At 41.4% G+C, this 18955-nt stretch overlaps 1 protein-coding gene across 5 annotated transcripts in view; it reads left to right on the top strand.

Moving 5' to 3' along the window:
- TRIM37 (tripartite motif containing 37) overlaps positions 1 to 18955 on the top strand; it is a 151561-nt gene that overhangs the window by 130263 nt on the left and 2343 nt on the right. For 2 of the 5 annotated variants that reach the window (XM_070772568.1, XM_070772566.1), the window contains 3 exons: positions 5888 to 5998; positions 7564 to 7642; positions 8127 to 15064. In XM_070772568.1, the coding sequence (XP_070628669.1) occupies positions 5888 to 5998; positions 7564 to 7642; positions 8127 to 8157 (221 nt within the window). In that variant the 3' untranslated portion in view covers positions 8158 to 15064. Of the gene's footprint in view, positions 1 to 5887; positions 5999 to 7563; positions 15065 to 18955 lie in introns of all 5 variants that reach the window. The other 3 variants (XM_070772565.1, XM_070772567.1, XM_070772564.1) reach the window with 2 other exon arrangements.

Raw genomic sequence — 18955 nt, 5'->3', positions numbered from 1 at the left:
CTTTCTTAGAGTTCATCTGATTAGTCACTAGCCAAAGGAAAGGAAACTTGACCAAATCTAAACATTTGTGATTCCCCTCCCTGATCCACTCTACCTGGACACACGAAGCTTTGACTAGATGGACCTTTGTCAGTAAAGTAATTTGTCTCTGCTTTTTAATATGCTGTCTACATTGGTCATAGCTTTTCTTCAAAGGAACAAGTGTCTTTTAATTTCATGGCTGCAGTCACCATCTGCAGTGATTTTGGAGCCCCCCAAAATAAAGTCTGTCACTGTTTCCACTGATTCCCCATCTATTTGCCATGAAGTGATGGGACCGGATGCCATGATCTTAGTTTTCTGAATGTTGAGTTTTAAGCCAATTTTTTTGCTCTCCTCTTTCATTTCATCAAGAGGCTCTTTAGTTCTTCTTCACTTTCTGCCATAAGGGTGGTGTCACCTGCATATCTGAGGTTATTGATATTTCTCCCAGCAGTTTTGATTCCAGCTTGTGCTTCATCCAGCCCAGCGTTTCTCATGATTTACTCTGCATATAAATTAAATTAGCAGGGTGACAATATACAGCCTTGATGTACTCCTTTTCCTAATTGGAACCAGTCTGTTGTTCCATGTCTGGTTTTAACTGTTGCTTCCTGACCTGCATACAGGTTTCTCAGGAGACAGGTAACGTGATCTGGTATTCCCATTTCTTTAAGAATTTTCCAGTTTGTTGTGATCCACACATTTAATGGTATCTTAAAATGATTATCATTGACAGCCAGTTGTGTGAAAACTTGTTGACACCTTCTGGTAGGAGTAAGAAAAGTCCTGTATTCAAATTTCTTAGAGTTGGTGAAATCTCACTAGTTTGCTTTACCCTTTAATGCAGTTGATACACACTGTAACATATGGGGCAAAGCACGTAGCAGTAGGTGGTGATCTGCTGCTTGACAATAGCTGCTTTCATTTATTTGACCTTATGTTGCATGTACTTGCTCTCACTGCCATCAGGCAGTGGTTGTACAGGACCCAGGACCTGTGACCTAGAGGTCAAGAGACCAATTTGGTTTTCTCATTTACAGAACTAGGGAACTTCCAATCTTAGGACTTGATAAAAGACCAAAAAGTATTTTCATGCAGGAATTCCTTTCCAACATTTCTTGGGAAATGCATGTTTTTCTGAATCCTGAGAAAAATGAGTCAAGAAATAAAAAAACTGAAAAAGTTATTCTTATTCTCCTGTTAGAGTTAATCTTTAACAGTCAACACAGCATCATGGGGACTTTTCTGGGGTCCAGTGGTTAAGATTCCATGCTTCCATTGCAGGGGGCGTGGGTTCAGTCCCTCGGCAGGAAACTAAGATCCCACACGCTGTGCGGGATTGAGATTAAACTAGAAAACAGCAGCAGCAGCACAGAAACATACGACTGTTCTGGAAGAATCCTCTTATGGCAAGTTGAACATATAAACTGGAAATGCTGATACCTAGAATCAAAGCTTAATGAGATCATAGGAGCACCTTGCAAAGAAGCAGTTGCAGTCAGGTCTGTCCTGGCTATAGCTGTTGCCATTTTGTGTGTTCATGGCCCTGCCTGCTGCTGTGTAAATATTAATGAGTCTGTCCTATCTTATCCTATACCACAGGGGCCCCCAACTTGTTACGAATAGGACTGCACAGCAGGAAGTGAGCAACAGGCAGACATACCCCCATCCCACATCCGTCCATCTGTGAAAAAGTAGTCCCTGCTGCCAAAAAGGTTGGGGCCTACTGCTGTACAGGGATCCTTTGTGTGTGCTCCAGGAAATAGGAAGTTTCGGAAGCAAAGTGTTCTCATATTGGCATTTTTGACATGTGATTCCACGTAGTGCTCTAAACCTTGCTGAGAGTTTAAGTGTGACGTTTTCAACTATTACCTAATAATGTTCACAGAATGTTCCAGTATTTGAATATTTAGTGTCGGCTACAGTTTTTGTAAATACTACAAACTAACCAAAAATTTCAAAAGATATGTAATAAAGAATTTGAAAACTATTTTAAGTATTTAAAGAATAGCTTAAGATTTTGGGAATTCCTGAGGATTCCAATTCCTCGTTTGTGAATCCTGGAGGTTAATATGTCTCGGAATTCAGAAACACTGGTACCAAGAGGTCAGATTTGTGCTTGGAGTTTCACTGTGCTGTGCTTAGTCGCCTAATTGTGTCCGACTCTTTGCGACCCCATGGACTGTAGCCTGCCAGGCTCCTCTGTCCATGGAGATTCTCCCAGGCGAGAATACTAGAGTGGGTTGCCATGCCCTCCTCCAGGGAATCTTCCCAACATAGGTATCAAACCCAGGTCTCCCTCATTGCAAGAGGATTCTTTACCCTCTGAGCCACCAGGAAGGCCCAAGAATACATTGTTGTTGTACTAGTCACTTAGTCATGGCCGACTCTTTGTGACCCTGTGGACTGTAGCCCGCCAGGCTCCTCTGTCCATGGGATTCTCCAGGGAAGAATACTGGAGCGGGTTGCCCTCCCTTCTCCAGGGGATCTTCCCAACCCAGGGATTGAACCTGGGTCTCCTGGACTGCAGGCACATTCTGACCCCTTGGAAGCCACTAGAATACACTTGCTTGTCGGTTTTAGAGTTTCGGCAACATTTCTGTGAAGGGCCACAAGGTGGAGGTAGTGCTTCACGCAAGGAGCTGGTTTGGGCTCTAAACAGTCTTGCTCTTGAGAATGTGGATTGGACCCCTGGGAAGGGAAGATTCCCCGGAGAAGGAAATGGCAACCCACTCCAGCATTCTTTCCTGGGAAATCCCATGGACAGAGGAGCCTCCTGGGCTGCAGGTCTTGGGATCTCAAAGAGTCAGTCACGACTGAGTGCACATGTACTTGACTCTTTAAAGCAGGAAGGTTTTTTCCTTTGCTGAGAAAGGAGATTTTAGAAACATCCAGCCTGTATCTTCAAAATGTTTAAGGGAGAAGTAATACTATACAAACTCTTCTTAAAAACAGAAGAAGAGGAATTCACCGGTAAAGCCATATGGGGCTACAGTTTTCTTTGGTGATAATTTTTTTAAACTACCAAGTTTCATTTCTTTTAATGCTTAACATACCTATTCGGGTTATCTGTTTTTACCTGAATGAATTTTGGCAGTTTGTGTCTGTCAAAGGATTTGTCCATTTCATCAGTGTTCTTGACTCCATGAACATAAAATTTTTTATACTGTTCCCTTATTATCCTTTTAATGTCTGTAGATTCTGTAGTGATGTTCCCTTTTATTTCTGATATTGCTGATTTTGTTTGCTCTTTTTTACCTTAGTCTGCCTGAAAGCTTTTGAGTTTTATTGGTTTGTTTTTGCCATGCAGCATGTGGCACGATCTTAGTTCTCTGACCAGGGACAGAACCCACATCTCCTGTGGTTGAAGCATGGGGTCTTGACCACTGGACCACCAGGGAGGGAACTATTCCCTTTTTATCCTCCTGTTTGTTAACCTCTGTTTTATAATGCTCATTTCATTGTTCTTTAACACTGATTAATTTCCTCTTTCACTCATGCTATTAATTCATCTATTAATAGTTTAATTTTAACAACAATGTGTTAGTAATTCTTTGAAAATCTATCTTTTCCCACAGAGAAACACAGAATCACGTGGTCTCTTTCCTGTTATTCTATGAAAATGTGTGGCCCTGCCCTTGTGGCATCTGTGTGCCTGCTGACTCACTTTAGGCAGGCTGTCTGCCTTGTTTGTAAAGTTTGGTTGGAACATGTCTTTTTGAGACTTTTACCACCCTTTGTAGAAAATTTGAGTATTCATTTTTTTTTCCTCCTGTGATAGTAATTGTGACCTGGATTGTGGAAGTTTTCCTACCACAGAGGTCTTTTAAATGTTTCAGAAGTGTTCATGAGTGTTTTTTAGATCTGCTTCTGTTAGATAATTTCAACATGATTTCTGTTATCTCAGCACTGATATTTGTTGCTTATCTTTACCTGGTTTTTCACGTGCTGAAATAATTTTGGAATGATTTCTGGATATTTTCTTAAAAAATAATTTTATTTACTTTTTGGCTGTGCTGGATCTTCACTGCTGCATGGGCTTTGCTCCAGTTTGGTGAGCGGAGGCCACTCTGCTTGTGGTGCTCGGGCTTCTCACAGCGGCGGCTTCTCTTGTTGAGGAGCACGGCTCTCGGGCCCGCGGGCTGCAGTAGTTGAGGTTCCTGGGCTCTAGAGCTCAGGCTCAGTGGCTGTGGCACCCTGTGAGATCTGCCAGACCAGGGAGGGAACCCGTGTCTCCCGCCTTGGCAGGCGGATTCTCCACCCCGAGCCACCAGGGAAGCCCCCGAGACATTTTTCATATGATTTGTGTGAGACCCTGGGCCTCTTTTAAATCTGTCAGTTTGTTGCTACTTCAGGTTCTTATCTACACCAGTAGACGTGATTACAGAGTCCTCAAGTAGCTACTTCATGCGCGTTCTGTCAAGGTTCTGTAACTTCCTTCAGTGGAGAAGATGGGGTGGAATGTGTACATTGCTTCATCTTACCTAGAATCTTCCCTCCAGAGGATTTTACATTTGCTTTATTCAAAAACACTAGCTCCTGACCAATTTTTATGTTCCTTTCCTGAGATTTGAACTGAAACCGTAAATCCCAAACCTAAATTAGGCACACTGCCCTTTGTTTGAATTCTGAGGTGAACTGACCACAGAAACCAGACAAAATTCCCTGCTGTCTTCCTGTGACAGTAGACATATTTAATTACTCTTTCAGTGAGAGTTTTAGTTTTATGCTTGGAGTGCAGATTTAGCCTCAGTTTCATCTCCCTTTCTGTGGTGGATCCAGTGTTTTTTTGCCTATTCCGAACAGAGGATTTGATTCCCTGGTGACTCAGACGGTAAAGTGTCTGCCTGCAATGCAGGAGACCCGGGTTCAATCCCTGGGTCAGGAAGATCCCCTGGAGAGGGAAATAGCAACCCACTCTAGTGTTCTTGCCTGGAAGAAGTCTATTAGGAGAAGCCTAATAGACTACAGTCGCTGAAGTAGCAGAAAGTTGGTCACAACTGAGTGACTTCACTTTCAACAGAGGATTACAGATTTTCTGGGACTTCCTGGTGGTCCAGTGGTTAAGACTCTGTACTTACACCGCAGGGGGCATGGGTTCCATCCCGCACACAGTAGAGCTGCGAAAACAAACACCTTTCACAGCAGGCTCTCTGGGGTGACATCATCTACCCCACTATTTTCCTTATCCTTTTTTCTGCTGTACCATGGATTTCCCTTTTTTCTTTTAAATATAGCTGTTCATTAAAACTTCAAGATTTTATTTTATCTAGCATTTATAAGGGTTTATAGCAGAAAGATTTTTCAGATTTTCTTGATCTCTGTCTTGTGGAACTAGAAAAATCCTATAGAACTTGTCTTTTAAAACCAACTCATGCACGAAAACAAAATCGGAGGCCCACATGGGATAGTAACTCACTTATTGCTAAGATTACTGGAATTTGGTGTGCACATGTGTAGATATAAGTGTAAATGTATGTTTGTGTTTATACGTGTTTATATTTGTGTATATTTTAGGCTAGAAACTACATTGAATCAGGATTAAAAGAGCGCCTGTTATCTCATGATTATCAAGGGGGAAAAAACTGTATTTGCTTTGGAAAAGATATATCAGTATAATGAAATTAATACTGGCTTTCAGTTAAAACTTTTCAGACACTTTGAGAAGAAAAATAAACACAGCTCTAAATAACTAAAGAGAACTGAGTTTTGTGCAGTTACTTTTTCTTTGCTTTGTTTGCTTGGTATCTTCTATTATCTGGGCATTCAGTGTAAAATTCCGAAGAATCTCAGTTTAGGGTAAGGAGGCTGCCTTTTTCTTGACGTGGTTTCCTGTCAGACATGTTCTCTCCTTCTTCCCTGCCAGGAATGAGTAGCGACAGCGACATCGAGTGTGACACCGAGAGCGAGGAGCGGGAGGAGCGCGCCGGCATGGGCGGCTTCGGCGACGCTTTCATGGCGCAGCCCCCAGACGAAGGTGCAGCACGTGGTGTTGCGGGGCTTAGTAAAACCGTCTCTGCTGCTGCTGCTGTTTCCTTTGCTTCTGTTTCTGCTTCGCTGCTTCTGCTTTTCTTTTTTAAATTACTGTCATTTGTGAGACAACATTCTTTGGGGTAGACTAAATGATGAGTACTGAAAAAATTTGGTAGGCTGTATTTGCCTGGTCAGACACCTGATGAGGCATGCTACTTAATGGGCGAGGCTGATGTTGACAACCTGCTTTGGTACAGCCTATGACCTGAGAATAGCTTTTACATTTTAAAGAGTTGTTTGGAAAAAAAAAAAAAAGGCAAAACAGAAAAGAATTTCCAGCAGATCCCGATAGTGGCCTGTAGTGCGTAAGTGTTAGCCAGCCCTCTTGGGAGGTTTCAGATACTTGATTTTCTTTTTTCTTTTCAGAGATACTTGTAGCCTAGCTAATAAAGTAAGTTTTTAAAAGACAGCCTTTTCCAGGGACTTCCCTGGTGATTCAGTGGTTAAGAACCCGCTTTCCAATGCAGGGGACGCAGGTTCAGTCCCTGGTCAGGGCACTAAGATCCCACATACATCAGGGCAACTAAGCCCGTGTACAACTAAAGAGAAACCCACAGGCCGCGGCTAGAGAAGCCTGAGTGCTGCAGCGAGAAATCTCGCAGGCTGCGGTGAAGATCTCCTGTGCTGCAAACTAAGACCCAGTGCAGCCAAGTAAATATTAAAAAAAGGCAACCTTTTCTGATTTTAGAAATGTGTGCAGATTATAGAATCGTTGATTTACCTCTTCTTCCAAAAAATAAAAAAGTCTTAGGAAAAAACTGAGAGAAATCCGTTATTAGTTTTATTTTAGATGTCCAACATAATGATTCGATACATTGCAAAATGATCACTGCGATAAATTTAGTTAACGTGCATCGCCCATTGTTAGTATTTTATCCAGAGACCTTAATGGTTAATCTGAGCATTCCTCTGTAAGCACTCCTGGAATGACAACATTGTCAGGCTGATGTTAATTGTCATCTTTTATTTTACAGATTTCCCTGATATGCTAGTGTCTTTTTCAATACAGAGCCAAGTGTTTGATGATTTTTAAGTATTAAGGTATTCTTAGTAACTTTCTCTGCTTCTAAAAGAAGCAGCCAAATTTGAGGCAAAGTTATTTTGAGTGTTGGTGGGTTTTTGTAGTGATGTTTGCATGCTCAGTTTAATTGACTTGGAAATACATTTTATATTTACAAAATCATCCTTTGAGTGTCCATCATCATCGTTCCTTATTCTGTTCTTCAGCTGCTGCCATGGTGTCCCCAGGGGACAAAGTCAGGCAATGCCTTTCGTCTTCTAATTATGGGCATCTGTTAACACATTTTGGTTTTTTCTCCTTTATTTTCCTTTTGTGTTTGTTTATGCTTGACTCTGATAAAGAATTCTCTAAGAATAGAGATTTGTTTACAACCCAGCGCATCTTTCTTTATCACTTAAATAACACACTTGCTAAGGTCACTTAGAGATATGGGAAAGAAAATACGAGTCTTTAAAAATTGTTAACTGTTTTTTATCATTTTCTCCTAGATACACATTCCAGTTTTCCTGATGGTGAACAAATAGGCCCTGAAGATCTCAGCTTCAGTACTGATGAAAACAGTGGAAGGTAATTTTCAAATCAAGAGAACTGACTTGTAAGCCTCCTTGACCCCGAAATTGGCTGTCGTTGGTGCTCAAATTTGTCAGTGGTCAGATAATCAGATTTTTTTCACCATCTCTACTTGAAATAGTAATTGAGACTTTAGAAAGTAGCACAATCCTAGTAGAAAACATTAATACAAAGGAAAAAATTAAATGTGGGAAGAATTCTGTGTAATGTAATGAAATAACAGTGTAGCCTAATTAACTTAGTAAATTGGCGTATTCCTAAGAGGCAGTTTGTCTGCTACGACAGAAGGGCAGTTAACTGCCAGGAATGTACCCCGAGGTAGTGCATGCACTTTGTGAGCTGCTCCGCGCCGGTGCTCTCCTGTCCTGGCTAGATCCTCAGTTCTGTTGAGATGACCGCCTTTATAGTTTGGGTTTTAATTACAGTTTCTAGTTTCATTAATGCCTATAGATTAGTGAGCAGAAATATCACTTCTGTGTAGATTCTGCCCTGAAGACACTTCATGTGAGTAACTGAAGCAACACTAGACTGAACGTCCTCTTTGGAATGTGTCGGCCGCCTGAGGTTCCGCTTCTGTTCTTGTTTGCTCAGTGCAGGCGGGCACACTGATGGCACACATGCTTTCTTTCGTGTGACTTTTACAAATGCAGTTTTAAATGAATTAAGTTATGTGGATTGGTTATGTTCTTGGTCATATAAACACATATAAGAACATTTTAAATTATTTCACTTTTTTCCTGCTTCTTACCAAACAACTGCAGAGCAACAGGTATTTTAAAACCCTGTTTTTTCCTTTGTTTTCATTAGCTGGACATTGATTTCAGTGTCCATACATTTAAAGATTCCTACATATTATACATGAAAGTGTGCTATAACATTCACTTCTATACTCAGTCCAAAATTATTGCCAGACTTCACCATTGTGCTCCTGCATTTGTTTTTGAGCTGCTATACCATTTGTGAAAAGTACACTGAAAGCTGACTAAGAGACTATTGTAAAAGCATGAGTGTGTATACATTTGAGAGGCATTTCATCTGCGTATTTTTTACTTAATGAATATTGTTCCCTTTTCCATGTCTAGTGTCTTACCGAATGCTGTGATTCATGGTTTGCTTTTGTTCAAAACAGTTTGCACTTTTTGTTAATAAAATGAACTTGAGAAAATGTTATGTCTCTGCAATTTATTAAAACTGGGACAGGAAGCCCTCCTTTTCCTAATCCTATTGCCTGTGTGTAATAGATGCTTTTGAGCTGTTAATAGATGCATAGGGAAGTTAGAAGACTTATAATCTCATAATCTCCATAATGTATGTGGTTACTTTTTCTCCTTAAATTAGTTGGAAAATTTTAAGTAGTATAATCATATGAGAAATAAAAATTTAGCATTTGCTTACTGTCATGATAACAATGATGTGCCATTATATAGTTAGTAAGTAGCTTATTGTGCAATGGTCTAAAATATTACTAATAAGTTCTTCACATTTCATTTTCTGTTAGCTAGAGATGCATTTGTGTTTAGTACATTTTGATGAGATCATGTTTTAAATCCAGCTTTGTCTTATTTCTACACTGCATTGTAATGGGTAAAGCTGTTATGTAAGAATTTTGTCTCATTAGTGTTGAGAGCAAGTCATTTTAAGAATTGATATTGTAGGGTTTCTTTTTTTTTAAGTGAGTCTTACCAGAATTCATAAACACACATGTGATTGACTCTGCTTTGAAATTCACTGTTGCATAGGTGTTTCTTGACCTGTATTTGATATAGAACTGAGTGCTTTTCCGTGTACCTGTGTAAGTTCTTATTTTCAAAATATGGAAAACCACATATGGTTAAGAATTAAGAGAAACCTGAGAAGAGACCATTCATTTGGGGAAATTTGTAAGAGCTTTTAGCACGAATGATTTAACCGTGAGACTCTCGAGTCATTACTCTGTATGATAGCATCCTAAGCTGTCCTTTTTTCCTTTGTTAGGGGGAGATGTCCAGTTTTGTTTGTTTGCAAATTGTAAATGTTCTTAGCCTTTACTCTTATTTTTCATGACCTTAAAGTGGATTCCCCAGAATGACATGATGATATATGAATCGCAGAACGTTTGGCTCTTGAGTATTTGGGGGCTTTGCTTACGCGCTCAGGTTGTGTTAAGAGCATCGAGGAGTGCTGCGCTTGTTCCATACGGACTGAGAACTGGTTGAGACCCTTTGACATTGGTCGAGTTTGAGTTTACTATGTCAGCAAGACTGTTTTTGTTGTTATAGCTATAGGAGATTTTGAAGGTATTTTTTATGCATGACAAAAATTTTGTAGGGAAAATTACTTGAATTTAATTGGTATATTATCTTCTCATGTATTTTAGAAACTCAAGCCATTTGTACCATATTCTGATTCTATATTAATATTAAAGTCTATACCTTGAAAAGCTTAAAAAGTAAGCTTCTAAAGAAATGATTTGTAACTGCCCTCCTGGCATGAAATTCTCTATTTTTATAATTAAAGTTGACAGAGGGTTTCATGGAAAAAAAAAACAAAAACCAACAAACTTATAGGTATCTAAAGGATGTACTAGAAAACAGTTCTCCTGTGATGAAGATCATGTCATGTCTGTTTTGTTGGTTATAGCTCACTTCCAGTATTGTTGTTTGTGAATTTAAAAATAGTAAGAAGTATGTAGCGTATATGAATTCACACCATCCATTGAGGAAAACTTCTGGGGCATAAATTAACAAGTGTCTATCTGGCATTTCCTCTAGGGGTGAAACAAACTTCTAGCCTTGAGCCAAATCCCTACCGCTATCTGTTGGAAATAAAGTTTTGTTGGAATGTAGTCACATCCATTCACTTACAGATTGTCCACAGATGCTTTTGCCCTGCAAAGGCAGAGTTGAGTAGCTGCTTAGGCAACCTAATGGCCCTTGAGCCTAAAATATTTACACTCTTACCCTTTGCAGATAAAATTTGCCAAGTTCTACTTTGTCATTGATATGTCATTGATATGTCCTTCAAAGTGAGGGAGGTAGGTGTGAGAAAGGGCATTATTTTTAACTCAAAAAGATCATACATTTGATTCGTTGTTTTATGCTTAGTTTTTGTGATATGGGGTATTGGGCATCTGCTATTGGATTCATTCTGGGATCCTGATAAGACTGAAAGACCTAAAGATTTCCTCAAAAAATGGAAGGACCTATTAGCTTTTAGTGGTGGGATCTTTGGAAAAACAGTTCCTTCCCCAATTCCCAGCCGTGTCACCTGCACCCGACTGTCAGTCTGCACCCGCCTCCACGGTGCTGCCAGGAGCCCTCCTCCACCTTCCCTGCGGTCGTCTCACGCCAGTCTCGCCTCTGCTAGGTGTTAGGAAGCAGTGAGGGAGGGGAGAGGCACAGAAGAAGACAGCAGTTCTTCCCCCTCTCCCCACTGGTGCTTCCTGAGCTGGTCTGCAAGAGCTCTGATAAAAGACCTTCCCCCGTCTTCCCACTTTCGAGCGTCATCACCCACAGTCTCCGAAAGTCATGATAGTCGACCCAAATTTCCAGTCAGTCACTCTACTTGTCCTGCTCTCTGGTACTTTGTATTCCTTAACAGAATCCCAACTTAAAAAAATGTTTTTCCCCTCCTTTTGTTGAAGGGCATAGTTTTTCTTGGTTTCATCATTTAGTTTAGTTTGTTTTTTTAAAACATTTATTTCTTGGGTTGCGCCGGGCCTTAGTTGTGGCACCTGGGATCTCCACTGCAACACGGGGGGTCTTCAGTTGCCGCAAGCGAGCTCTTAGCTGTTGCACGCGGGATTTAGTTCCCTGACCAGGGATTGAACCTGGGCCCCCTGCACTGGGAGCGCAGAGTCTTAGCCACTGGGTTACCAGGGAAGTCGCATCATTTGGTATTTTCAATCTCAAGTTTGGTCCTGGAAGATTGTCCAGAAGAGTATTTTCTCCTAGACTTAAAGATGTAAGTGTAATGCATGCGTTGTGCCCAGGCATATTGTTTCTGTACAACTTGGATCGACTGTGTCATTGAATCTGTAAGTAACCTTTGAGGTGGATGAACTGTGTGTCGTGCCCATTTGGCAGAGAAATAGGAGATCCAGGGAGGCTGTTCCGCACCGCTGGCAGGGATGCCGTGAGGTGCTGGTTGAGTACTTCTTCCAGTTTGTCGCAGTTGGGCCAAATCCAGCATTTTGATACCTAATAGTTAAAAACCTAAATATTGTCTTTTTTAAAAAAAAAACTTTTAATTTTGAGATAATTTTAGATTTATAATAGACGTGCAGAAATCTTGAGAGTGTTCCTGTACACCCAGCTTCTCTTTTAAAAAAAAATTCATTTAATTGGAGGCTAATTACTTTACAATATTGTAGTGGTTTTTGCTATATACTGACATGGATCAGCCACAGGTGTACATGTGTCCCCCATCCTGAACCCCCTCCCACCTCCCTCCCCATCCGATCCCTCAGGGTCATCCCAGTGTACCGGCTTTGAGTGCCCCGTTTCATGCATCGAATTTGGACTGGTGATCTAATTTTACACCTAAAGCAACTAGAAAAAGAAGAAATGAAGAACCCCAGGATTAGTGGAAGGAAAGAAATCATAAAAATTAGGGCAGAAATAAAAAGAAACAGAGGAGAGTACAGCAAAAACCAACAAAAGTAAAAGCTGGTTCTTTGAGAAGATAAATAAAATAGACAAAGCATTAGCCAGACTCATCAAGAAAAAAAGGGAGAAGAATCAACAAAATTAGAAATGAAAATGGAGAAATCACAACAGACAACACAGAAAGTCATCAAAGACTGTCAGCAACTGTATGACAATAAAGTGGACAGCTTGGAAGAAATGGATGAATTCTTAGAAAATGTAACCTTCCAAAACCGAAACACCTTCTCTTTTTGTGAACAGAGTACGCGACCACAGAAGAGTAACCAAAACGAAGGTGTCGGTCTTATTTACAAACTAGTACCCAGACCACCGACAGCTTTCGTTCAGATTTTGCCGGTTACTCCTCACGTCCTCTTCCCTTCCCGGAGTCCACAGCGCAGCGAGCTGTCGTGTCCTAGCGTCCCCCAGTTCAGGCTCTTTCCCCAGTCTTCCCTTACCTTTCATGACCTTGACATTTTTGAAGTGGACCGGTTATTTCTAAGTGTTACTTATGTATTTATGGCTCCGCTGGGTCTTCGTAGCAGGGGCCGCTCTCTCGCTGTGGTGCTCGGGCCTCCCGCAGCGGGGGCTTCTCTTGTGCCGCACGGGCTTCAGTATTTGCCACGCACTGGCTCCGTGCTGGCTGCACACGGGCTTGGACTCATCCTGGACCAGGGATTGAACCCACGTCCCTGGTATTGGCAGGCAGATTCTTAACCACTGGACCACCGGAAAAGCCCCCAGTTATTTTATAGTGTTCTTCTGCTTGGGCTCATCTGATGTTTTTTCATCTTAAGTTGGAATTCTGCATTATTAGAAGGCTTCTACAGAATGCATTGTATCAGGGCCTGTATGCTGCAGATGTTTATGATTGGTATTGTTAACCTTAATTACTTGGTTAAGGTGGTATCTGCCAGGATTCCCCACTATTTACTATTTTTTCCCTTTGAATTACTAAATACTTTAAGGGCGAATACTTTAAGGATATGCAAGTATCCTGTTTCTGCTTAAACTCTTACCCACTCATTCTAGCGCCCAGCAGCACTAGGTCTGGTGGGTCTTGCCTACAGCAGTTATCACTGCAGTGGTCTTACGGTAGTTTTCTAGTCCCCTAGTTTCTTTGACATTTATTATTAGAATTCTGTTTGACAAGTTGTCCTTTCTTCTCCATTTAGTTTATTCAGCTGTTTGTATCTGTGTGGATATTAATTTTATTCTTTTGAGTTATGATCCAGTATTGCCATTGTTTTACAGTTCAGTTTTCTAGTTTTGGCTGTTCAAAGCTCTTCCAGCTTGGCTCCTTTACTCTTTTGATCTTGATCTTGTATCCTTCTCCCTCCTTCCCTTTCCATCCTTCCTCTCAATAAGATGCTCCAGGCTTCTCTTGAATTTTCCTTGCCTTTTGGAGGGACAGTGATACTTAGAAACACAGCTCTGGGTGCTGATTTGCTTCCTCTTACTAGAGTGTTGTTGGGTAGAAGAGGAAACATCCTCACTCCTTCTAAAGCACATACTTGTGTGCATCATGTATGTATATGTAAACAGCATGTTTTAAGGAGAAAAACCATGAGTCCCATCAAAGCACTTTTCCAGTTATTTAGATCCAGTTTAGATCCTGAACTGTGACACAGTGGCTGTATAGGATCATAACTCAAAGAACAAATATCCATGAGTCCACACAGATATACATGAACAGCTGAATAAACTAAATGGAGAAGAAAGGACAACTTGTCAAACAGAATTCTAATAATAAATGTCAAAGACATTAGGGGAATCTAACCCTAATGCATTGGTTGCTTTCTTTCCTGTTCTCTTCAGGCTGATGGTGTGATTCATTTGTAATACAGTCAGATTCATCTGTTACAGTCTGTATTCTGTCCTCCTCCACACATCCTAGTTGATTTTAAAATTTACATACATTAAAATTTAATCTTTGTGGTATATGCAGTTGTTTGGAAAACAGTTCAGTCACCCCCCAGATTCCCCTGTGCTGGCTTTGGAGGTAGGTCCCCCTTCTGCCCCCTCAGCCTTGGCAACTGTCCTTTCAGTGTTCCCTTTTCCAGAGTGTCATATAAGTGGAATCACACCATACGTAGCCTTTCACTTAGCAAAATGCTAAGTTTCACCTACCTAGTTGTGTGAATCAGAACTTTATTCCTTTTTAACTGCTGAGTAGTATTTCACTGTGTGGATGTATGCAATTTATTCATTTATCCATTGTAGGACATTTTGGATTTTTCCTAGTTTTGCGTGATTATGAACTTTACAAACATTTGTGTGTAGGTTTTTGTATGAATATAAGTTGTCTGTGTCTAGTGTAGTGTTTGCCTTGGAGTGGGATATGTAATAAAGAATTTGGTCTTTGTCCCTAGTTCCTGGGATACAGCCTCTTAAGTCCTTGGAATTTCCTGAGTGATTGGGGTGTTTGTTGTTACTTATGGTGGATTCTGGTAGCTTCATGAGATAACTCAAGACGGGGACTGGCCTTGCCAGAAAGACTAACAACCTTGTGACTAGAGGATTGGGCCTCTGAGTCACATAGTATTAGCCTAGATAGTTCAGCCTTATTGCCAGTGAGTTAGTCACGCTTACGTAATGAAACCACAGTAAGGACTGGACACTGAAGCTCAGCTGAACTTCCCTTGTTGGCAGCACCCTACACACCTGGCTGCTGTGGGAGGGTGCGCTCCTGATCACAAGAAAGCCCCACACTCGGGCCCTCCTCCACCTCAGCCCGTGTCTGTCCTTTGGCCTGTTCTGATTGGTATCATTTGGCTATAATAAAACTGGAATTGTAAGTATTTTCCTGGGTTTATGAGTTTTTCTAGTGAATTGTCAAAGCTAGGGGAAGGATAGTGCGGGCCCTAAACTTGGTATTTGAAGTGAGAGCAGTCCTGTGGAGGACTTTGCCCTTAACCTGTGAAGCTGGGCCTAACCCCAGATAACTGGTGTCAGAACTCGTTGCACTCAGTCATGTAGCAGGTTTCTGCTTAACTTTATAAGAAAAGTGCCAGACTTCCAGAAGGCACTGCCATTGCGTTCCCACCAGCAACACATGAGGGTTTCCAGTTATGCATATGTTAGGCTGATATAGTTCCACAGCTCTTATTTGTTCTGTTCTGGATTTAATTTGCTTTCATTTTTCCTTTTTTTTTTTCCTTATCTTGTGTTTCATTGGTTTTTTTTAAGCGTTTTGTTTCCTCTGTGGCCACTCACATTTTTGTTTTTTTACCTTAAAATTGATCTGGCTGCACTGGGTCTCCGTTGCAGCACAGGCTTCTCTAGTTGTGGTGCAGGGGCTCTAGAGTGGCGGGTGGCGGGGAGCTCTAGAGCGTGCCAGCTCAGCAGGTGCAGCACTGGGGTTATGTTGCCCCATCGCATGTGGGGTCTTAGTTCTCCCACCAGGGATCTAACCCACCAGGGATGCCCTGCATTGGAAGGTGGATTCTTAACCACTGGACCACCAGGGAAATCCCATCAGTTAGGGTAATTTTTATGGACTTTTCTTTAAATTTACTTATTCTCTTCTCAGCGGTGGTAGATCTATTGATTAGGCAGTCAAAGACACCCATCATCATTGCTGCAGTATTTTTAATTTCTGGCATTTCTGTTTATTAGTTTCTCTTTGCTGAAATCACCCATATGATCTTGCATATTTGCCCGTTATTTCCACAACATATTAACCAAGGGTATGTGCACGCTCAGTCATCTCCAGCTCTTTGTGACCCCATGGCCTGTAGCCCACCAGGCTCCTCTGTCCATGGAATTTTCCAGGCAAGAACATTGGAGTGGGTTGCCATTTCCTTCTCCAGGGGATCTTCTGCATTGGCAGGCAGATTCTTTCCAATGCGCCACCTGGGAAGCCATAGTTATTTTAATTTCTGTCAGTTCCAAAATCCTTGTCAAGTCAGTCTGAAGTTATTAAGGAGATTTCCCTGTGTGTATAATAGAGCCTTATTAGTTATCAACTTTATATATTTCAGTGTGTGTATCAATCCCAGTCTCCCAGTTTATCTTGTAACTTTGTTTTCTACATCTGTACTATTTTTGTATTAAATTCATTTGTACCATTTTTTTAGATTCCACATATAAGCGACATATATATCTTCCTCTTTTACTCAGTATGACAGTCTCTAGATGCATTCCTGTTGCTGCAGATGGCATGATTTGTTCTTTTTGTGACTGAGTAGTATTCCACTGTATCTGTGCACCACGTCTTCTTTATCTGCTCCTTCGTCAGTGGACGTTTAGATCTCACGTCCTGGCTTTTGTAAACAGTGCTGCAGTGAGCATTGGGGTGCACCGTGTGTTTTCAAATTATGTTTTTCTCCAGATATATGCCCAGGAGTGAGACAGCTAGATCATAATGGTAGTTCTATATTGAGTTTTCTAAGGAACTTCCATACTGTTCTCCACAGTGGTTGTACCAGTTTACAGTCCCACCCACAGTGACTCAAATCACATTGGCTCCAGCTCAACAGGCTCAAATTACAAAGGTCCCCATGGGGGCCCCGGGAGGGGAGGCCACCTGGACAGAACCTGGGAGAGGCAGGCTCCCTGCTGGCACCCACCACCCTGGTTACTTCACTCAGAAGAATACATTTTTTCTTGCTTTCAGATGCGTCTCTGTATTTCGCTGAAAGCAACACATTTTGTGTAGAACAGTAGTTTGGTGAATGGTTTTTATGCCTAAAAATGGGCAGGCCTGCTTAGATCTGTACCACAAGAGTTTGAATGAATCTGGTTAGGAGTTGCGTTTGGTTTGCGGTTCGTCACTGCTGTGATCAACCTTCGTGGCGTTGCGTTCTAGAGCAGTACATTGCTCTGGTAATTCCCTCCCCGGCAGAAATGCAGTGTCTCTTCTGACCCTGAATTTTGTACTGTGCCTCCAAGTTAACGTCTCTGCAGACTTTTGTTGCTCTGCTGTCGGCCCAGAACTGTTGTGTTCTTTGAAGCTCGACTGCATGTGGGTCGGGACTGGCATTCTTGGATTAAGGTGCCGTGTTACTTAGTGTGTATTTACAGCTATTTACAGGCCTGGCGATACTCCTCCTCCCCAGGAGTAGGGTTTTGCTCCCTCCCCTGTTCCCTTCCATCAGCTTGTCACAGGTGCCCTCGGGGCAGCGTCCGTGGCTCTCTCCTGCACAGAACGGCTCTCTCCTGCACAAAACGACGCTTGTGTGAGCGAGCTGAGGGAAGGGTGATGGGCCCCCGCGGCCCCCTACATCCCACTGCTGGACCTGCTCCGCCCCGGACCTTTCCTCTGAGTCCTGGTAGGGTTTGCAAGAGAGGGCGGACTCCACCGGTTTCCCGCAGCTCCCTGGACGCCCCGCTCTGCCTGTATCTGTCAGCACTCTCTCGCTGAATGGCTGGCTTCCAGAGCTGCCCTAGAGAAACCAGTGCTGAGGGCGCTGCTTGCCCAGAGGCGCCGGCCCCTCTTCAACTTGGGCCAGTTGCAACCTCAACTCTGATGAGTGTGAAAAAAGTTATAATTTGAAGTAAATCTGGCTTTTATTTAGAAGAGTGGAAGCAGTATTCCCTTTAGCTCTACATTTTAGAATTGGAAGCTGGAAGTACCGTGGTTCTTATAATTTTTTAATTAAAAACATAAGTAATTCAGATTCAGGGTTCAGAAAGTAATGGGCCATTTTTAGTTTTCTATCCAAAAATATTTTTAATTATAAAAGTGATGAGATTATAAAAAAAACCCAGGAAATAGAAAACTGAAAAAGCCATGTGTGTTTGTGTGCTTCAGAAAGAGATGTTCCTTTCGAACCTAGAATACCAGTAGGGGATTTTTTTCAAGTATAAATAATAATATTGCTTTTCTTTCATTCCCTACTGTAGCAAACTCTTGCAAATAAGGTTCTTTCAGACCTTCATTTTTTTCTGAATTCTTATTTGAGTTTATATAAAATCACACTAAGTACTGAATGAATTTAAGTGATTAGGAGTTAAAGGTTGAAATTAATTTTCTAGGACTTAATGGTGGTAAGAGGTGGGTACATATGCAGTGTACTGACTGCACTGGGACAACTGCATTGTTCTGTCTCCTGTTACTCTCTCAAACCATTCCTCCGAACAGACTTTCAACCACAATTCACCTGATTATTTCCTTCCTTCCAGTTTGAAACTAAAAGGAGAAAGACCAAGGGAGAGGGAAGAACTCTGGCTGGATGCAGAGTTTGAAGAATAAAGTAATTGGGAGATTTGAGGAGTCAGCACTTAGCCATTTGCAGGTCCTATTCCTCATTCATCTGTTTTAGGATGAACCCCCAACATTAAACTGATGGGAGAAATGTGTGTAAGATGAGAAAGATCTCTTCTGGTTTTTCTGGGGAGGGACTAACAATTGTAGCAGCACTTAGCAAACTTTTCAATGTCCCCACTTTAAAGTTTAGAAAACCGCCACCTCAGGATTTTATTTTCAGTTCTGAGAAAACCAACTTAAATCCTAGAACTAAGTAATCTTCCTTTGAACATAAAGACAGATGACCAATGTTTTTAAATTGCTGGGTTTTATTAAGATATTGGCAAAATTTCAACATACTTCTTACCTGAATGAACAGTTTTAAATAAAATATGAAGGATCACTCATGATTACAACTGAACTCAAAAGTGAGCTTTAGAGAAGATTTATAAATTGATAAATTTGCTTGGTAAGAAATGATTCACTTCACTTGCT

Source organism: Bos indicus, chromosome 19, assembly GCF_029378745.1.
Source record: "Bos indicus isolate NIAB-ARS_2022 breed Sahiwal x Tharparkar chromosome 19, NIAB-ARS_B.indTharparkar_mat_pri_1.0, whole genome shotgun sequence".
In the NCBI taxonomy this organism is placed as follows: Eukaryota; Metazoa; Chordata; class Mammalia; order Artiodactyla; family Bovidae; genus Bos; species Bos indicus.
Note: the sequence above shows the minus strand (reverse complement) of the source record. Positions and strands in the feature narration are given on the sequence as shown.